Genomic DNA, 20,973 nt, shown 5'->3' on the forward strand with positions numbered 1-20,973 from the left:
CTCCCCGACCGCGGGTATGAGCCTGACAATGGAATCCCTAAAAGGACCTGTTCGGGCGTGAGCGGAATGATCGCCTGGGTGACATCTTCAATGGTGGCTAGACAGAGAGACCAAAACTCCTGCACCCGGGGGCAGGTCCACCACATGTGGAAGTAGGATCCTGGGAGGCCGCAAAGTCGCCAACAGAGAGGGTTTAGTGCTGGTTGGAAGTGATGAAGGCGTAGAGGGGGGTAATACCAGCGCAGGAGTAGTTTATGGGCACAATCCCTGTTGGTTATACAGCGGGAAGACGTCCGCGTTCTTGTCCAAATGTCTACCCATGTATGGTCCTCAATGGTGTGTCCGAGGTCAGTTTCCCATTGGGACATGTAGGAAGGCCTGGACTGGAGGGGGTCCTCCTGTAGTAGCCTATACAAGGTCGATATTTTCCCCCGGGCCGGTAGGTCGCTCAGTCAGTTCCAGTGAGGTGAGGGGTCTTGTGGCCGCCGCTCGGGTCTGTGGGTGAGAGCATCAGTGTCTGAGCTGAGCGTAGGAGTACTTATCCGTTTCCGCCAACTGAAAAGTCCTCTTGCAGCATTTAAAGGTTAGGGGGGAGTCCCTTTCAAAAAGTTGTCCTAAGGTGGCGAGGCCCCCTGCGACCCAGTTTCTGAAGTTTTGGGGACGGGCCCAAGGGGAGAAAGCTGGGTTGAGGAAGATCGGGGAGAGTGCACTCAAATCTCCTGTTACGCCCCAGTGTCTGCGAGCCCACTCCCAGGCCCTAATTGTTTTGTAGCTGTGGGTGCCAGGCCAGCTGCGGCGTAAAGCTGTGGGTAAGAACGGGAGGAAGCAAAGGGGCAGAGGGAGGCAGGATTGTTCGATCTCCACCCATTTCGGTCGACCCGTAGCAAGTCCCCATGCTTGGAGGTGGGCCAGCTGTGCCGCCATATGGTATTTGCGGAGGTCGGGGACCCCCAGGCCTCCCAATCGTGCTGGCCACCATTGTTCGCCACGGGATGCGCGGTTTCTTTCCTTTCCAGATAAAGTCCACCATCTTCCTTTGGAGCCGCTGCAAGGGGGGAAGCGGGATGGTAATCGGGAGGGCGGCACAGGCATAGAGGAAGCACGGGAGTACATTCATTTTGCACGCCGTGATCCGGCCTAGGAGGGAGTTCTCTTGGGGTTGCCAGCGGGTCAGATCCTTTTCTAGTTCCTCGAAGAGTGGCGGGAAGTTGGCTCGGTAAACTTCCGTTGGGCGTGCGGGGATATGAACCCCCAAGTAGGGGATCGATTTGATGCTCCATTGAAACGGACCGCTCTTCACCAGGGCCTCCCTCCCGTTCAGCTGGCGTGATGCCCACTCCCAGCGCCGCCGACTTTTGATAGTTAATTGCGAATCCCGAGACATCCCAAAGTTGTGGATTTCAGTTAAGGCCTCGCTCATGGATCTCTCAATGTTTGTGATGGTAAGCAAAACATCATCCGCGTAGAGGGCCACTTTATGTTGCGCAGAGCCGGTGCACAGGCCACTGATTCGGGGGTGGAGGGTCCGCAGAGAGCAATCCCAGCGAGGCGTGATCTCGGGGGGCGGGGGGGCCCGGTGGCAGACCTCGCCCCGTTGAGGACCGGGCACAGGGGGGGGGGGAGACGCTCCGGTGCAGGGTGTCGGGCAGGATGAGCCTCATACGCGTCTCATGGGCAGACGATGGCAGCCAGCCGCCAGCCTAGAGCGGGTCGCGAGGATGTGGCGGCCATTTTAGGTCGTGTTACGGGAGCAGGCCTTCGCACTCCCCGTCGCATTTTCGCCGCTAGCGAAGGCGTTATGCCCTCAAAATGCTGCCATCCACTGCCCAGGACCACAGCAGGTGAAAGCTCCCCATCACGACCAACGGACTCTGCTGGAAACGGGTAAAATTAACGCTGAGCCGCGGAGGCCATCGGAGGAGCTGCCTCATCGCTGGCGCTCCAGGCCACGCCCCTCTATAATGCATTTTCGGAATATTGTTAATATACAGAGGGTTAGTTTCTGGTTTGGTTGCAGTTTGTCTATTTTTTTGGATTAAGGTGACAAAACCCACTTAGCGTCTGGTCCTCCTGGTTGGTCTGTGCTATTTTGTTGTATTATGATGTGACTTGATGCTTGGTATTCTGCTTTTTTTTTTTTTTAACCATCTCACTGCTTTCAATGTGCATTATTGTGTTATAAATGTAGTTTCGGAAAATGTGATCTTTCTCAAGTTCTCAAACAATGCCTTCTCGTGTCCTGGTGTCTTTGTATTTGGGCCAATGAGTGAGAAAATGGTATTAGTCTTAGAGATTCCCTGTTACACTGGTTACAGATCGGTCTTAATCCGGTTTCCTTGTGGCAATCGGTTTACATCTCCAGTCTGCGAGTTGCTTGTATCTAGTGATTTTTTTTTTTTTACATTTCTTTTTTACTGTTCGTAGATATTCTGCAAGGATCTATCCTCTCAATTGGTCTGCAACTTTCGTTCTCTATTGGAGGTTGCCAGTGGATTATACAGTGTACTTTAGACTGGGGCTGTAAGAGGTTTTCTGGGTTTGTGCCAGTTCTGTTTAATCAGGTCTTTGCTTCGTTATTTCACTTACGAGTACTGCTTTGTTTGAGATGTGTATACAAATTCGTAGGACTGGTAGTAGGATGTAACATACCAGTTCTCCTTTCTCTGCATGCGTTGTTAGTGTTTCTGTGGATCCGAAGGTGTCTGGCAGAACACGAAGTGCTTATGTTCTATTAGTCTTGTCCCACTCGACGTGTTTAGTTTGTCTGTCCCCAGACCTCGATTCAGTCGCTGTCTAGATTTTATGGCATGTTATATGGCTTGTGATATTTCAAGAGGCTTTAAAGACGATTCACAGTTGTGTATATGCAGTTATATTTTGTAGAGTTTCGTTTTTGAAGTATAATTGTTGCTTTTTATTGTTTCGACTGTGGAAAATCTTTACTTTGGTTTTTGTTTTGTTCATTTCTATGGGCCATTCGTTGCCAGTAGCACAAATATCCAAGCCCCTCTTGTATGGGTAATCGATGACAAAATCAACCTACAGGGGAAATGTGTGTGCTATGTGCATGTGGAGAACTGAGGAGGCAAGATACATTTGGATGCTAGGCTAGTAGCTTGAAACTTGCATTTATGCCCCCTGATTATAGGCACCAGTTTTTGTGTCCCCCCAGTAATAGCCCTGGCGTTGAAGGTTCCGTTGTGATGGGTATGCCGTTCATGTACAGATTAAACACAGTGGGGTTTAGGCAGCATCCCTTAACTCTTCAGTTTCGAGTCTGTTTTCACTCGGTAATCCCAGGCCAAATGCAGTTTTAAAATGCGCCTTTGATTTATAATGATATGTATCCTAACTTTCCTGCCCAAATACCAGTTTCGACTTGTGATGTCCCTGGATGCCACATTGAGCCAAGTCCACAAAACAAGCAGATATGTTTCCTTTGGTCACATTTGTCTGTCCGTGTGCAAAGGATGCATATATGATCTGTTCAGTGTTTAGGGAGAAATCCCACCTGTGTACAGTGTAATATATCTTTCTCTGGAAGGAATATCTATTCTTTCATTGAGGATGCTGCAGAAGAGTGTCCCTTGTGTGCTCTCCACCAATACCTCTTTAAATAAAAGTGACGACCACAGTGACTAAAAATAACTAATTGGGTGATGAGAAGGTGTTTGATTCTGTGAAATTGGCATTTTTGTTCTTGGTTTAAAAAAAAAAAGATGGGATTGGGGTCTAAACTGATAATAACAATAAAAAATAATCCTTTTTAAATAGCTGATTCGCCACAACTATATATGTATAAACAAATGCCTGTCCACAGCAATACAGTTGCTTAGGGGAACTAAACAAGGCTGCCTCAGCTCCCCAATGCTGTTTAATTTAGCAGTTGAACCCCTGGGCATGCAGCTAAGGGCTAAGCACCTAAGCACCTACATCTGGGTATAATTCTATGCTCATAGTCCTAGTGTCTGTGTATGTCACAGTCTTGTGATATTCTGCACCCAGAGCACAACCTGGCGCTAGGAATGCAGCATATGCCCACAGTGTGACCAAGTCAATTCTGTTTCCCCTAGTCAAAGGTACAAGCAGGTATGATGGTCTGGGCTTTACTTGGCAAATGGAGAACACACGCTATGTGGGTTTAAAGATCACCAAAGACGCTGGCATGCTCTACAAGGAAAACTATGGAAGGGCTCTTGACGAGCTAAAACTGCATATAGCCAAGTGGAATTGTCCTCATCTGTCGCTACTGGGTAGCGTGCCTCTAATTAAAATTGCTGTCCACCCCTAATTTTCATACATACTTATCAATGTCCCCCTATTATTACCCAAATGCTATTTACGCGCTTAAAGGTTTGCTGCTCGAATTCATATAGGCCAGGAAACCTACAGGAATTGGCTTGGACACTTACTGCATCAATGGCTATGGGCAGGCTGGCCATGGCAGACTTCGAGAATTGCTATTTATCAGCACACGTGCGTTATCGGTCATTCTGGTCCTGGATAGGCTGCATGTTCAAATAGAACGGGCCATAGCTTCTCCACCGCCAATCAGAACAGCAATTCTGAATGGTAGACGCAGCGCTTGAGATGAATTCAACACTGCTGCATGCACATTGTAGAAGAATGATAGCCAAGAAAGCTGAGACTAACTGTATGTACACGCCGCCTCTCCCGGCAATCCCCATGGCATGTCTGCCATTTGCCTCTGAGAAACATTAAACTAGGACATTGGCCAAACTGGGGATAGAGGCAATAGTTTACCACTTCTCAGATGACCAGTTTATCTCATTAAGTTCCTGGAAATAGATCGGGTGTATATGTCAACTTGATGTCTTCCCTTACTTTTAGAATGAATATGTACTGCGCTTCCATCCTTACCAATGCAACCGGGGTGAAGGGAAGCTAGTCTACCGACTCTACGCCAGACTGAATGGTGGCAACCTGTCTTGCCCAAATGAAAATAACTGGGAAATGCCTTGGCACGGATCATAACAGATGAGGACTGGTCCTATACATGCTAACGGGTCAAGAGAATTTCTTTAAACCCAAGTTTCAAATTCACATAGTTAAAATATCTGCACCAAATGTATTTTCCACCCGATTTACCTACACATTGAACCTGGATGCAGGCACTGGTGGACGCAGACTTCCTTCATTTAGCATGGACTTGCAATACTGTGCTAAATAATAGAGCAGTTTGAGAGCACCATGCGCTTAAGACACAAAGTTGGGATACCATCATGTTTTTAATTATGACCCATAATCCCTCATCAACCACCCCGATTCATGCATGTTTGTGTTATTTATCTTTTAAAAAATGAAATTATAAAAAAATGTAACTGCATGATTCTGCTTTTGTTCATCCACGAAACTGGAAGATATACTTAAGTTGGCCGGCAAAACTAAGGGTGCTTAAGAAAACCATGCTTTCGTTCATGCCTAATATGGTGACTACAATGGATAATCCAGATTTCAGTTTTTGTAAATTGCCATTGGTCTCTCTTAATTTACTTTGTATGTCCAGTGATTCTCATATCTGTTAGCTTGCTCATGGGTACTAATGGTTCAGCGTTCACTTGCTCTGTTGGTATACATCAAAACAGTTCCTGGAAGTGCTTTTCCCACTTCTTAAGCCTAATTCATTAACTTTCTTTTTTCCATTTCATTTTGACATGACTTCGAAAAGGTTTGTTCTTAGTGATTTCTCTATATGTGAGTTGTTTGGTTTCATATACTGTTAATGGTCTTCTTCTCTTGGCAAGCATTTTAAATCTGCGCAGTGGCATGCCGTAGTATTCTTCTCTTTTGTGTGTTTGTTTTTCTTATTTCTTTTTTTTATAGAACTATCATTTTCAAATGCGCAGTAACATTGAATAAACCGCAAGTGCAGTGCAATGTAGGTCTCTGCAAAAAAAAAATCAGATCGTAGCATAAAATATATTGCGAGCAACAGGTCAATTAAATCCATCAAATATCAGAGAATTATGAAAAAACATACAGAATGCTCAAATACACAACACATTTCAAGTGTATAATTGATTCTGAATGTAAAACATGCACACAGAGTAAACGCAACTGAAGTAGCTAACCATTAAATAGCAAACACACAAACAAAACCGTATCCTTAACTATTTGCACACACCCAGATCCAGCACCACAATTCTCCTCACCAAGTCAGAATCGCCCATGACAGTCATTAAAGGACATCCAAACATCAGCATATGTATCGGAGGATTTTTTTTGTTTCTCATACGTCTTTCTCATAAGCAGACAGTATAATCAAATCATCTATTTGAGTTTTTTTCCAGGTTTTTCATACTGTTAGAATTTGCTTCTGAGCAGTTGCCAGCGCTCTGACAGTCCACATTTTCTAGTAGGTTTGCTCCGATGCTAAACCCACTCAACCACAGTAATGTATGTTTAGGACACCTTGAAACAACAGTATTCATATCTAACTCAGTATGTCAAATATTTCGCTCCGAAATACTTCAACAGCTCCATAGCATATGCAACCATGGCACTTGATCTAACTCCACATCCACAACAATAATCCTCACCTTGGAGACCTAACAAACACATTTTGTCTGTGGGCCAATATAATCTACCTAGAATTATTTTGTCATATTAATCTTTACTTCAGATCTAACTTCATTAATGTTGTCTCCTTTGTCGCCTCTTCAGACTCACTCTGCGAGAACTCACAATTCAACTCAGTAGACCACTTTGACCACAAACAATCACAACGCCTAGAAACACTTGTTTCGTGCCTAGAAACACGGGTGTACAGGCGCATTTTAAATGCCATATCTTAACCATCAGTAATCTCAGACACAACCGGCATAAATCTAAAGAAAGTCGACACTATCTGAGGACTGTCATAGATTTTAAGGAGTACAGGTCATCATACACATGTTTGTTCTAGATCTAAGATGCTGCGACTTAATTTATGATCTTCTACACAAACTACTGGTAACGCGTTACTTATGGCTAAAGGTGAATGAGCAGGTGGTCTGGTTGCATAAGGAGGCTTTCTTTTGGAATAATCTGAGTTTCCAGCTGCATAACAACAAAATGATTTTTTGGAAAAGCTGGGTTGTCAAAGGTATATTGTGCATAGGTGACCTTTTTTGAAGAGTATCAGATTGTTAGTTTTGATAGATTACGGGATAAATATGGATTATCTGGGAGGGACAGACAAACTTCTTTGATTTATGCTTTTTTCTTTCTCGCTGTCCGTGCATTATTTTTTTGAGTGAGCAGTCTCTGATGATGTAGAATTTGCAGTCTGTCAAATCATTTTACTTTGGGTTTTCTTTTGTGTCTGTCTTTGGCAGTTTTTGTCAGCTTCTGTTTTTAATGTGTTCGTCTTTAAGACCATGGTCATTTTCCTTTATTAGGCCTGAAGTTCCTCTATAGTAAGGTCTCTATCACGGTACTATAGAGTTTGTCCTCCTAATGTGTTCTGCTGTTTGGTGTTGATTTGTATTTCGAGCAAAGTTTGTGAAGTGTTTGTGGTTTTGTCTGCCAGGTGTGGTTCTTTGCTCTGTAGGTATGAAACCGTTTGGTTTGAGGTTATAGTCATATAGGTTTCTCTGAGTTCTGATTGTGAATTCTTTCAATTTACTTTTTCTGCATGTCTGTGATAACATAGTCTTTTACACCGATACTATGTGGGCTGTTAAATGTGACTTAACCCAGAGAGTTCAGTCCCATTCTGCAATTTAAGATGAGTAGGTCTAATGGTTTGCATAGCTTTTCCTATGCCTGTTTGCTTTGTGGCCATAGCCCTGTCTGTTTTTGTCTGAGTTTGGGTGGATAGTCCCATCTTTACATGCGTTTTATTTTCTTTTGTTGGGTGAACTCTGTGCCCTGGCAGTTTTTTTGCAGTAGAGTCCTGTGACGAATCTGAGCAATTTGTACCTTCTCTCCAGTGGGGAGCCACCCCCTTTTAGGCTAAGGAGTGAGCCTCCTAAACAAGACCTTCTAAGGGCGTGGCAAAGTATGACCTCACCGGGAGCGGAGACTCTCGAGGGGACAAGGACTCCATTGCTATAAGGAACTCCATTTCAGGAATGCATTCTTTGTATATGGGAATCGAAAAGATAGATTGATGCTTCTGTTTTGGATTCACCAAATGTTGACATTTCTTCAGTCTCTCTGGTTTCAGGTAATGCTGAATCAAAGAAGAATGACGTGCCGCCCCCCCCCCTTTTTTTTTTTTGGGATTATGTACATAAAGACGAGGTATCTTAAATGGAGGAGAGGGAATCCCAAGCAGAGGCGAGCCGCTGACAAGAAGACATCCTGGAGGGGCAGAGCCACGCTAGACTGCAGAGCCAGTGGTATTGTGGCGAGCAAATGAATCGCTAGCAAGACACCGGAAGGCTGGTCTACACCAAGAAGCTGAGGTCGGGAGAGAGACGAGACGGTAAAGAGCTTCTTGACTGGTGGCGTGACCACACGTAAGCTGTGGTGTGCCTGGGGCACGTTAACTGATGCTGAGACTAGACCACAGCGGAGATGTCCGATCCCCGATATCCTCATAAGTATAACTACTGCCGAGCTAAGTAAGGGAAGCAACCACTCTTGAAGAGGTAACTTGTTTGATAGGGTCGAACCGTGGTATCACAAGCTGGGAAAGGCATAAGGGTTACAGAAGCCAAGAAAATCCGAATGGGCAGACGTCCTTCTGAGGCCCTGCTAAAGTAAGACTATTAGAGGACTTTATGGCCCTGGAAACACAAAACCTAGTGAACAGAAGTAGGAGGAGAGAACCTGGAGGATTCCAGTGTTTAAAAAGACCAGGACACTGTCGAGCAGCAAGTGAGAAATGGTGGAATTGTGTTAAGAAAACCTTGTCTTTCCTGAGAGAAAAAGGAACCGTATGGAATATATGTGAAGGCTTAAATCTTAGCCTACAGAATCTGCAGAGAGGCAGAGTGAGAAATTGGTAAACTTTGTGGAAAGAAATGCAGAAGTTGATGCACTTTTAAAACCTTCTTGGAAGTATTGGGCCAGGCAGAAGCCAAGGATGGATGCTATTTCTCCGACCTCCTTTTCGTTAAATGTTCCTATGTGGTAGGGCTAGTTGGCTATTAGGATTTGGACTAATGACCATTTCTTTTGGATTTTAATGAGTACCCTTACTTTTAGTATGGTTCGGCAGAGAACGTCCGTCATGGCGATAGGGCTAGATGGAAATGTTTCTTATTTGAACCCTTGAAAATGTCACAACTTAGTCTGACTCTTTCTTTTGGTTCGCCACAGTCCCCACATATGTATATGCCCTTTCACTTGGGAGGCCGGAGATTCTTGTTCTGTTGAATATCTCCTAATCGTAGCATGGGGCGTACTCGGTGGTATGTGTACTGCACATGAATAAACCTCTGTCGGTTATTGGAATATCTCTCAAGATCTGCTAACCCAAGGTTGGTTGGTAATTGTTTAACTTTAGCTATCTCTGTTTTGTAGCAGATCTTTTCCCCCCTTATTGTCTTCATTTTAATTTGCCTGCTTTTTTGGGGGGGCTCAATAAGTTCCTGGTCTCCATTCCTGTAGCCCTTTGTTTATGTCCCATACCAGGCCTCACATAATACGATGGTGTTGTGGCTGTTTTTTCAGTAAAATCCCCATTGGTTGTTTTGTGACCAAAAAGAATCAGTGATTGCAATTCATGGTTATTACAGTTGCTTATTATAAATTGCGCTCCATGAACAGAAGCTCTTACTCCGATGAGCCCATGTACGTCAACAAAATAACCTTCTCAGCCCCAATGATTCTTATACGTGATTCTACGACACTTGCACCTAATGACTTGCACTTCCGCCACAAGGCCACATTTAGAATAACCCAATAACTATTTAGAGGGCCATGGTATGCTAATTCGATATAACTCATCAGTATACTCAAATCTGATACTGATCGTAACTAAGCAAACTCTGTGCATGTAACCTTATCTTATGCTTCCTATTCCTTGTATATATGTGATGGCTATTGTATTGTTCTGAATGTCCTGTTTGGTTTGTCCCAGGAGCTTTGAAGCAGCAACACCATTAGGTAGCACATTCTAAAACACATTAGAAGTCTGTTTTATTTTTGTTCTCTCTCTGTGTAGGTTTCAGCTCTTATTAATAAGAAACGGAACAGAAACCTTTGCGGTTTTCAGAACTGATTCCTTGCTTTTCTTGTGATGTTCAGATGTGTTCTGTGTTTCTCTTGCCAAATTCTTAGACGCATTTTTCTGTACGTCTTCTTTCCCAACATACTTGCCGCTGTCCAATTTATTGTAATGTCGAGACTGGACAATGCCAACTCCCTCTACCTCGGGGTCCAAGCATACCACCTCATTAAATTACAAAGAGCACAAAACGCTGCAGCCAAAATGCTTCTAGCACTTGGCCCAAGAGACCACACCTCTCCAGCTCTGAGAACTCTCCACTGGCTCTCGGTTGCACGAAGGCCAACTTTCAAAACATTATGCATCTCCCACCGAACAGTGCATAAAACCGCCCTTTATACCTACAGGACAAGCTTAAACCCTACCACCCACGGCGCACTGTAAGATCAAGCTCTGCCCTCCTTTTAGTGATACCAAACACCAACTCGGGTTAGGAGGATCCTCATTCCCAGCCTTGGCCCCCTCTCTATGGAACTCTCTTCCACCCCACATTCGACTCACCCTAGACCACTTGTCTTTCTGCAAATTACTGAAAACTTTGCTCTTCCCATAAGTAATCGACGCTAAGAGCAAATGGAATGAATAGTCACAATAAACAGAAATCCAAGGTTGTTTGAACAAAGAAAATAAAAGAGCAAAGGGAGTCGATGGAACGGATAATGTAAATGGGACGGCTGGGACACATGCAAGGGTGAAAATGGAGGAGTGGATGGAAGATATCAAGTGGATGGAAATAATGGAACGCATGGCACGGACTGAGTAGCTGGCACGGACTGAGTAGCTGGCATGGGCGGAATGGATGGTGAGGGTCCATGAACAGATGGAATGGATGGAAGGAATGGATGGAGCAGATGGAACAAACTGAATGGGTCAAACAAATGGAGTTGATAGGACCTATGGAACGGATGGAGCACATGGAGTCGAACTGATGGAATGGATGGAACAGATGGAACAAACTAAATGGACAGAAGAAAGAGTGGATTGAACAGATGGAAAAGTTGGACGGATGGAGTGATAGAACGTATGAGAGAGATGGAACGGATAGAGTGTATGTAATAGATGGTGCGCACGCCTCGGACGGTGCGGATGCTGAGGACGGTACAGACGATGCGGTTGCTACGGCCGATGGTACATATCTGTATCGCCTAAATATCTGTATCCTCATGTTATCTGTATCCCATGTTTACCCTATCCATCCTGTCGCTTTATATACGTATGCCGCTATGTACGCCCCTCTGTCCTGTTCTCGTGCCTGGTTGCAGGCGCTTTACTGATCACCATATCGCACTACTACACGTACTCTCCCCTATACACCATCGCTCAACTAGAACACAGCTAAACCATGGTAAAGTCAGGCCAGCTGTTCCTCATGCTAACATGACCCCACAAACACCTCATCATCCAAATAAAACACAGCTAGCTGAGCACAGGTTGGTAGGTTGGTGTATTGAAATTGGTCCGATGTTTCTAGTTAACAGAATTTTGTAGTTGAGCATCTGTTTCCTCTTTCTTGTTGCTTTTATCTTTAAAGCTATTTAAAGTTTTTTTTTTCTTTCCTTATGCTTATTAATTTCACAGTAAAGGGTTTCGACGTGGATGGGAGCTATTTAGCTCCTACATCTACCTGAGGTGAGCCTAGTTGGCAGAAAAAAGTTATCAGGCGCTACATTTGGCTCCCTAGGTCAACTGGTGCCTTACAAACATGCATATATGACATTAACTGAGTGTTTGAAAATGTAAATAAAGACGACTTGGGACACTTAAATTTAATGGATCATACATAGTGATCAAATATTAGTGTGGAAATTAAGTTTGCAGTGCACTGTGAATGTGCTCCTGGTCCCCCAGCGGTAGCTCCTGCCTACTGGGTGAATATGCCTGACACACAGGAGCTGGTTCTAGCTCCTGGTCATCTAATCTTAATTTCAAACCCTGCAGTTCGATATAGCTTAATGGTGAATTTGTAGCTTTATGAGCTCACTTTTTTCTTTCTACATCCTAACAAGGTAATAGTAACTGTTGCTATTCCCTGTACTTTTTAATGTTGGTAAAAGAGCAGATGGTTGTGTACCAAATCCTCTAGCATTCTGTATGGAAGTTATTCAGGTTTTATCCTTAAGCTTGTTTTTTGTATATAGTTCGTAAACGGCACTATCATGTTTTCTTTGGAAGCCTCTTTTTATTCACCTTTTGGTTTTTACAAGGTGGGAATCTCCCAGCTTGTTGTGTTTGACAATAATGGTAAATTGCCAGTAGGTCATGTTCTCTCTCCTCCTTCATGTATTTTTTACTACAGAGTTATCTGGCACATTGATCTCTTAAAAACGTCTTTGTTCAAGTTTTAATCTATTAATCTTTTATCCGTTTTTCTGTGAGCTTTTTTACTGCATGTCTCTCGTTTTGTGTGTTGTATTGTTCTGTAGTTTTCCTCTGATGTTATGCAGTATAGGGCAGTGTATTTATGCCGATAATTGCAGCTTTGAGTTATATTTCTCTCTAGTCCTTCCATTTCAGGGCCTCTCTATTAAGTAGCAAGAGTTGTCCATAGGTTCTCCAACTGTTAAGATGTTTGTAGTGTGGTGCGCAGCTGGTTGGTAGGGAGTATCCAAAATCTTCACAAGCTCTTTCCAACCAGATTATAGCATGGCGTAATATTTGCAAATTAGTTTTTGTAGTGGTCGATGTGGCACTCCAGAATAGGGGTGTTAAAGCTGCTCTAAACTTAGCATGGCCAACACCATAGCCTCCAAACAAAGGAAAGTACTGACCTATAGCAGCTGTAATTCGAAGCAATTGGTACCAGTGCTCACGGATCATATAGAAAGTTGACCACTGGGTAATACCATGGTGAAAACATTCAAATCTGCTTGCACCAGTTGTTGGGCATGCGAGAGAATCAAAGTAAGGTAGTACAAATGTATCTTGTATGTGGGGTGGGGGCGGGAGTGGGGCTGCCAGCGTGGTCTCGGCTATTTCGGGGGAATACTGCAGTCTTAAAACAATGAGCGGTTGTTCAGCTGAACAGGGAGGGCAGCCTTTGGCACAAAACCCTTGAGAGAAATTCTGTCATGTGAAGGAGCCTGGGTGCGGTAAGTGGTGACCTTCATGAAACAGCATGCGCAATGGAATCCATTGTCCGCAAGCCCACTGGGCTCTGTTATGGTACACCGTAAAGTAAAACTGTCCGAAAATGAAGAATACTGAAAAAAAACGGGCAAAACATTAAAATTTAAACAAAAGAGGGAAATAAAAAAAGTACTTGTGAGAATAGAGAAAAACGATGACTTAAGAGGATTAACAATGGGGAAGAGGGTTGAGGTGTTTGGTAAAGTAGTTATGATTAAGTCATTTTCCAGAAATCCTGCACAGATGAAAACGGGGTTAGTGTGAAAGAAAAAGGTTGTGCTGCACAAAGTGACGTGCTGATGAAGGCAGTGGCAATGGCAGGAGAGTTGTCCCATACTATTAAATCAGTAGGAATGTAGAAGCCCAATTTAAACACACCCAGGGTTTGACAGCATTGCATCCCTGTTTTTAAAGGTTTTTTTTTGTCATTTAACGTTTTCTCCATTTTGTTACTGTTTGCATCACTCTTTAGAAATTGTGTTTACACCGCGCCATTGTTTGTCAGGTTATTTTTGACCAAGCTTTTACATGGAACTGGTAATATACACCCGCCCTTAACTTCTTTAACTGCACACATTCCTACCTAATTAGTCCAAAGGCATAACTGATGTGGGAACCTGTGTGTTCTTTGCCACGCCTGGGCCTCGGGTTGCAATGGTGAGGCGAGGGATGAGACCTTGTAATTCTGTGTTTCTGTGAAAACACGGCCTGCGAGTAGACGCAGTGTTCATGTTATGACTGTCGTGTGTGTATCTTTGTATACTACATCCTGCATATTTCAATTGCAAAACTACTGGTTAACTTTCCTCTTCATGATTTCCTACTCCCGCCAATTGTCCCTACCCATAACACACCCACCTCTCCCCTACACCGCTCCGTACTCATTTCTATATTTAAATATATTTTTCGCAATCTAAATCGTCTAGGAGGGGCGGGGTCTGGACATGCATCCCAGACCATTAAAGCTACCTATTTCAATGTATTTATTATTACATGTCCCCTTGTATGCTTCAGGAAAATTAATTGCGCCTTTTAATTTGTTTTTTCAGGACAACAAGTAGAGGAGACTTCGTTTTTTCCGCTGATCGTTTGGTAAGTTGTTACAGAAAATGCACTTCATTTCTGCTGCTCATTAAATTGTAACACTAGTCTGAAAGCAAAAACTTGTGTGCTGTGATGGCAAATTTAATCTACATCTTGGCTTGCAGCGCTGAAGCATCTGGTCAGTGTGATCTACTTCTGCGGCCGCACAGCTGCTCTTTAGTGGGCAGGCAGCGTCTTCGTTAACAGCAGTCCCATTGACTGAGCCTGCCAAATAAGCCTGCCCCATAAAATGCACTGGGGACTCTAGCTCTGCCAAACGGAGTGAGGTATCTGAGCTGGAAAGAACACTTAATTCGTAATGGGCTAGGATTACAATGCATGCTATTTGTGATTTGATAAAACATGCATAGTTCTATTTTTGAGGTTATCGTGAGCGTCTTTAGTAATAAGAATAATGCCGCCCTCAAAGTTATTTTTGGGATACCTTGTATTTGAAGATTGCCTTGGTAATTGGGTTTTGCTATTGTGCAATACATCCAGTGAAAGGCTTCAAAGCAGACATAGTTGTAGCAATAACACGGTAAGTTAATTGGTAGAGAATGACTGACTAGTTGTCACAAGCTCACCATTGACCTAAAAACTAGTAAAACGGTCAATTTGTAGGACAAAATGTTTACGGCAGCTGCAGACCACTGGGCTACCCGATTCTTTTAAGTTGCTGCTAGCCTTCATCTTTTGGGAGACTGTTGCCTGTATTCACCAACCTCTTCTTATCTCTCCATGATTGCATGTGTGGTCGTGGTGGGGGCGGAGGGTGCGTGGTGGTGGAATTATACATTGGCACCTGCTGTTGCTCCCTATCTCCAGCTTCTTAGGACAGTTAGATTAAGACCTTGGCACAGGAAGTCCGCTTTGAACTCAAAAGTTGTCAATTGCCTGCTCCGCTGTTGCCCTTTAAATGAATACAAGTGGTATGTGAGGATTAAGATGTGATTTGATTACAATGCTTTATTTCGAGAATAGTGATTAGCACAATGCTCTATCGCTGTGTTTCTGCAGATCAGACTTGTGGTTGAAGAGGGACTAAATCAGCTGCCGTACACAGAGTCCACAGTGACCACTCCTACAGGTAAATATATGACAATACATTGGTAATTATAATATGAATATGACCATTAAAGCAAAGCTGAATCGCACAGTTCTGTGATAGTACTTCAGGTACATCCAACGGTACACTTCAATAAATAATTAGGGTAAAAGAGTAATGTTTGAAATCAATACCATCACATTGATCATAGTTTGCTTATATCTGTATTGATAATACAAAACCTATCATATGCATACTAGGAAGTCTTTACTCTGTTTACATTAAGTGCAATAAGTAACGGAGAGATGGCTATACATGGTCGCCATATGGCATTCCACAAAATAACTTATTCAAACGTTGTTCTGTACAGTATTCTTGTAAGCGAGCATTTGAAGCAAGATCACATTGTCACGCAGCGGTATTCAAACTGGTGGCCGCGGCCTCATGTCAGGAGGTCGCGCACCCACGGTCTTTAAAAAGAAAGATATTTGTTAGCCTAGAGTCTAGGTTCTAGACTAAAAAAAATAAATCTGGTCTTCAGCTTGGAATAAATATTGTGTTGATACCCTTTTTATACTGCTATCATTCTAAATTTCTTTCCCCCCTGAATTGCCCTTGATTGGTCTGGGCTACGTCCGGTCGCTATGGCATATCTGGGGCAAATATTTATGCCTCCACTTTAAAAATTCACCAGCCGCCACTGGCCCTGGCACTGTGCTGGGAGCAGGGTGGTGGAGCCATGGGATAGTGCGGTGGGGAGAGCCTATGGACTGGGCTAGGAGTGGGATGAGGGAGTCCAGAAACTGGTGGGGGAGCCCAGGTACTATATTGGGAGCAGGGTGTGGCAAGGGCACAGATGGTTCATAGCAATTTGGATTTACTGTCGATTTGGCATTTTGGGGTGGGGGCCCAGCCTCCTAACATTTTGTTCAGGTTGCCCAGGCTGTGAAAGTTTGAAGACCACTTTTGATTAGTGTAAAACTGCACCCCCTCTGAGAAGTCCAAGATAGTGCCGTACAATATTGCATTGAAACAGTCTTAAACCGGTGCAATCCTTTAATCAACTCGGTGGCAAGCATTTTGTTTTCTCTGGGTGGAAACCTCCCCCACTTAAATGTGCAAATTCTGCTTTTCCGGGAATTGATGTTAAACTCCTTTCTCTTTCCACACCCACACACCCGGTGGCGAAACATTCCTGATGATCATAAATGACCACACTGGGGCAAAGTACAATATCAGGCTGTCAGTTTATTATTTAGAATGTTAGAACGCCCCAATTTAGCTGGCAGCAAAATACTGAAACTGCTCAAATCAATTAATATTCATATTCTTAAGAGGGAATTGCCTAGCAGCGTATTATGTTGGGAGTGGTTTTTCCAACAGGTCTGGAATAGGAATTTAGTTTGTCATTAAACGCGCAAAAGCATTTCAAACGTGTGCAATGCAACTTGCATTTTATAAGGAGTGACCTCACCGCATCAGATGCATCTCCTTGACCAGGAGCGTGTCTTCAAAGGTATTCAGGTGTGCGTTAATGCCTTCTGGCAGTACACCTGACACTGAAGATCAATTGGTCTTGTCCTTGCAAAACTACCAGACAGACTGCTCAAAGTGGAGGTAATCTACTGGAAGCACGAGACACTTAACATTTGAGCAGCAACATTCAACTACTCCCCGCTGTAGCTTCCATGCAAGATGTTGTAATGTATTTAAAAATGTATTCGCTTTGATTCCAATATGGAGTCAAGATGAGAGGCATTCTGGGAATACCAGTGAACACTAGATTTCAGGCTTAAACAGAAGCCCATTTCTGAGCACATTGTGCGTTTAGTGCAGCAATGAAAAGACAGCTTGTTTGTGTTCAGACACAGTTTATTTTGCATTCTCTCAGCAGCCAAGAGCAAGGTCGGTCCGCTTCTAATGAGAGACCAGAGATTATTTACAAATTCAGTGGAGTCCGGTAACTGTAATGGTTGCGCAGCTGTGGGGGTTCTACTGACTGTAAACATCTCTAGAAAAATACTGGAGTACATCTTGAGGGAAAGACATCACACAGACCGAGAAAAAGCAAGTCACTTAGAATTTTGAGTGGGCTGATGCAAGCAGACATGCTCAGTCAGCCTGTTCCCATTGGCGAGTGACTCTCTTACAACCTGGGGGTGCCAGTGAAGTGATTTGGCAGAGATGATGTGTTTTGAAACCACGCTAATGTTGATTTATTAAAATATTTGCTCATCTTTCTTTCTGTATTTTGATAAGAGATGATAAAGAGGGATAAGTGCCCATTTTACAATTTACATGGAGTGTTGATGAATTATTGTGTTCCAATAAGCACCATGCCATCCTGCATTGGGGAACCCCTTAATTGCAAAAGATATCTAAAGTGCTAAGATTGGGGAGGGCGAAACAGATGTACACCAATTTACATAGAGTGCACTCACATAGTCCAAAGGCATTCTCACTGTGTGTATCAATGATTCTAGGTTAGTAGATAATGTGAGGGGGGGTTGGGAGAAAGCCCTGTACTGACCATAACTTCAACAAGCATTGATGGTACTTCTTTCTGTGGACAATTCTGGAGATTTGTGTATCTGAAAGAAGGGCTTACATTACACACCATTATGATGTCTGTCCTCACAGTCCTGACCTATTCCCATTGTCTTGCAGAACAGATGATCATTATTTCCATCTCTTCTGAATTACATTTTAACCAATTCTCCTCCATCTGACTTTTATCAGACATTAGATATCCCTTCTTTTAGCCTCTGGGTGGCTCTTAGGAGCTTCGATGGCTTCCTGCTTTGTGATGTCATATATGGGGGAGGTTAATGGATTTGGGAGGTTGCGGAAATTCCCAGAGCCTTTCTTTTGTCATGCATTGGATGTGGATGTTCTGAACATCTAGCATAAGCTGTTCTGTTAAGGCAAGCTCTTTTTCCAACCCCTTGGGCTGATTTGAATCTCAATCTGTAAGATGCACAATTCACCTCATGAAGATACTTGTTTGGGGTCTGTGGCTGTCTTGGGTGCTCCTGCTTATGAGCTCTGTGCTACATTCTATGATGACTTGTGGTTAAGGAATGAAACCCTCTGTATGGCCTCTATGCCTGAGCACAAAGTAACAACAAAGTCGAGGTGCTGCTCTGCAGATAGTGAGGCCTGCTCTGTCCTTCGCCAGAATTCAAAATGTTGGCTAGTGATGTGCCGACACTAATTAGTTCAGATTGCCTAGAGGCAAATAACAACTGGCTGCATCTGATAAAACCTAGTTGAAGGAGGTAACAACGGAAAGTGAACAAGCAGAATGTGGGAATAGCTCGTCTTATGAGATGAGACCAAAGAAGAATATATCCAAAGCTTTATTGAACAATTCTCTTAATCAAGAGTGCTGTATAGGTTCATGGTCCTGGAGTCCTGGTTCTAGACCAAGGATAGTAGTAGTATGAGCTGGAGAGTAGGGGCAACAAGAATCTGCAGTTCGATGGGAGAGCTACTATTGGGGACATCCCAGATCCAACATCTCCATCACTTATGGATGGCTTCAATGGAGTTTAACCAGGTCATAGAGGCATACCAAGAAGCTCTTTAATTGACCCAGGAGCGTGTTCCTTGATTCAACGGGGAGAACATCACTGCTTCAACAACAAAAAAACCTGCACAAGTGAAAATAAATATTTGTGGTTGGAGTGTGTTGGTGTTAATGAATGCCCAGGTGGTTACCCGTAACTAGAGGATGCAGATATCTAGACCTGACAATACCCAAGCTGGGGTGCATAGGAGGGGGAGAAGGGAATCGTGGCACTATATTCTTGACCTGACGGGTAAGGATCTCTAGCTAGGAAATCCTGGGGAAGATCAGTATTCTCATAGATGGGCAATTAAGACACACAGATTTCTCTTAACTTTATACATTTTACCATAGTAATCCTGGCATCATCTGTTGACTGAATGTAGTTCTTTGAAAGACCTTTGGTGACATCAGTCTTGTCTCCATTCATTTTCAGCCAATTGCTGTTCATCCACTCCCTCACAGCCGTCAGGCACCGACACAGGCATGACAACACCTCAGCCTGGTTAAGATCTAAACAGTGCCGTCTGCATATGAATGGCACTGGAGGCTGAAGAAGTGGATGAAACCTACAAGAGGCTGAATATAGATGTTAAAAAGAATAGGAGATGAGGCAGTTCCTTGTGGAACCTCACAGGAAGGTGCAGAAAAAGGAGGAAGTGATTCGCCCCTGTCAGTCAGAAAAGAAGTCAACCACACCAGGACGGGCCCAAAGAGACCAGCCAGGGCCAGACAGGACAGCAGGATCGAGTGGTCCACGGTGTTAAATTCTGCTGAATGATCTAACCATATTGGGCATATTCTCGTTTGAGGATGCAGATGGGGCGGAAACTTGAGGTGCAAAGAGGGCTATATCGCAATATGGGCTATATTCAGCCTCCATTTTAAAATTCTACATAGAACATATTATTCCCCACTTAGTCTGGAAAAAATAAATGGGACAAAGATGTCCATTATGTCCAAAATAACTATGTGGGGACTTTTTTGTCAGATAATGGGGGAATAACCCACCTTCAGGATTCCAGAGAGAGACCACAAATGTACATAGTGGGGATTTAGAATTGGACCCAAAACTGTGGTATTGGAGGTGTTTACAGGACACAGAGAGCAGAAGATGCCTCGGGGTGCAGGAAGAAAAGGAAATTCTGAAGAGGTATTTGGGATTGGAAAAAATAATGTATTAACCGTGAGGCGAAACGTGAGAAGGTTTAGGGGAAATCGATGACTGCAGTATGAGTTTTATTTGATCCAGAAGATTGAAAAACCAGTTAAATTGAATGCAGGCCGACACATCATGTACATGTGATTCCTTTTGTTGGGAAAGGGGGAGCATTGGTGTCAGAATGGGTGACAAACTGGGAAGGTAGGGTGTGGGTGGAACAGGTATGGCATACTCTTATGCATTCAAGATCTTTGCTTCTTGCAAACAATCTTTTATTTAAAAAATGCAAGAAATAGTTAGGCTTGAGGCTAGCGTTTAGAGTTAACTAATGCCAGTAATGGTGTATTCAATCATTTCCTGAAAAATATTGTGAAATTCACTGCATTCTTCAGTAAGTACATCCTAGATGGGCTGTTGGTTGGGGTGAATTGGGCAGTCTTCAATCCTGAAGGCTTATGATGGACTGTTTTGTGAGTTGTCAATTTTCACAGCAATCAGTTTTCTATGCTCTGAATGGTGCCATTATACCCGTGCTGACACATCCGAAGTCATTCGGGATGTTGTCATTCGGCTGGTTCTTAGACTTGCAAACTCTTGGAAGAGTTTGTACAAAGGAACACTCTAGCTTCTTCCAGTTAGCATTTTGCCTAGAGGAGTAATATTGTCAACCACCGTCGGGAGAGCAGAATTGTACTTCAGACCAATGTCTGTTACAGATTTTAGCAAAAAGAAGAGGGGATTGACATTTTTAGAGCTACCTCAAGCAGAATGGGATAGAATATTCTCTTGGGTCAAATCTACCGACT

The 20,973-nt window shown here is 43.5% G+C and overlaps 1 protein-coding gene across 2 annotated transcripts in view; it reads left to right on the forward strand.

Moving 5' to 3' along the window:
- The window catches only part of UPRT (uracil phosphoribosyltransferase homolog), a 183,882-nt gene that overhangs the window by 57,896 nt on the left and 105,013 nt on the right, over nt 1–20,973 (forward strand). For both annotated transcript variants that reach the window (XR_011274137.1, XM_069612581.1), the window contains exons 2-3: nt 14,356–14,398; nt 15,410–15,479. Coding sequence is in view for 1 of the 2 variants with exons in the window: in XM_069612581.1 (XP_069468682.1) it covers nt 14,356–14,398; nt 15,410–15,479 (113 nt within the window). In the remaining variant the exon portion in view is untranslated. The remainder of the gene's footprint in view (nt 1–14,355; nt 14,399–15,409; nt 15,480–20,973) is intronic.

This window comes from Ambystoma mexicanum, chromosome 5p (genome assembly GCF_040938575.1).
Source record: "Ambystoma mexicanum isolate Mex_15411 chromosome 5p, UKY_AmexF1_1, whole genome shotgun sequence".
NCBI lineage: Eukaryota > Metazoa > Chordata > Amphibia > Caudata > Ambystomatidae > Ambystoma > Ambystoma mexicanum.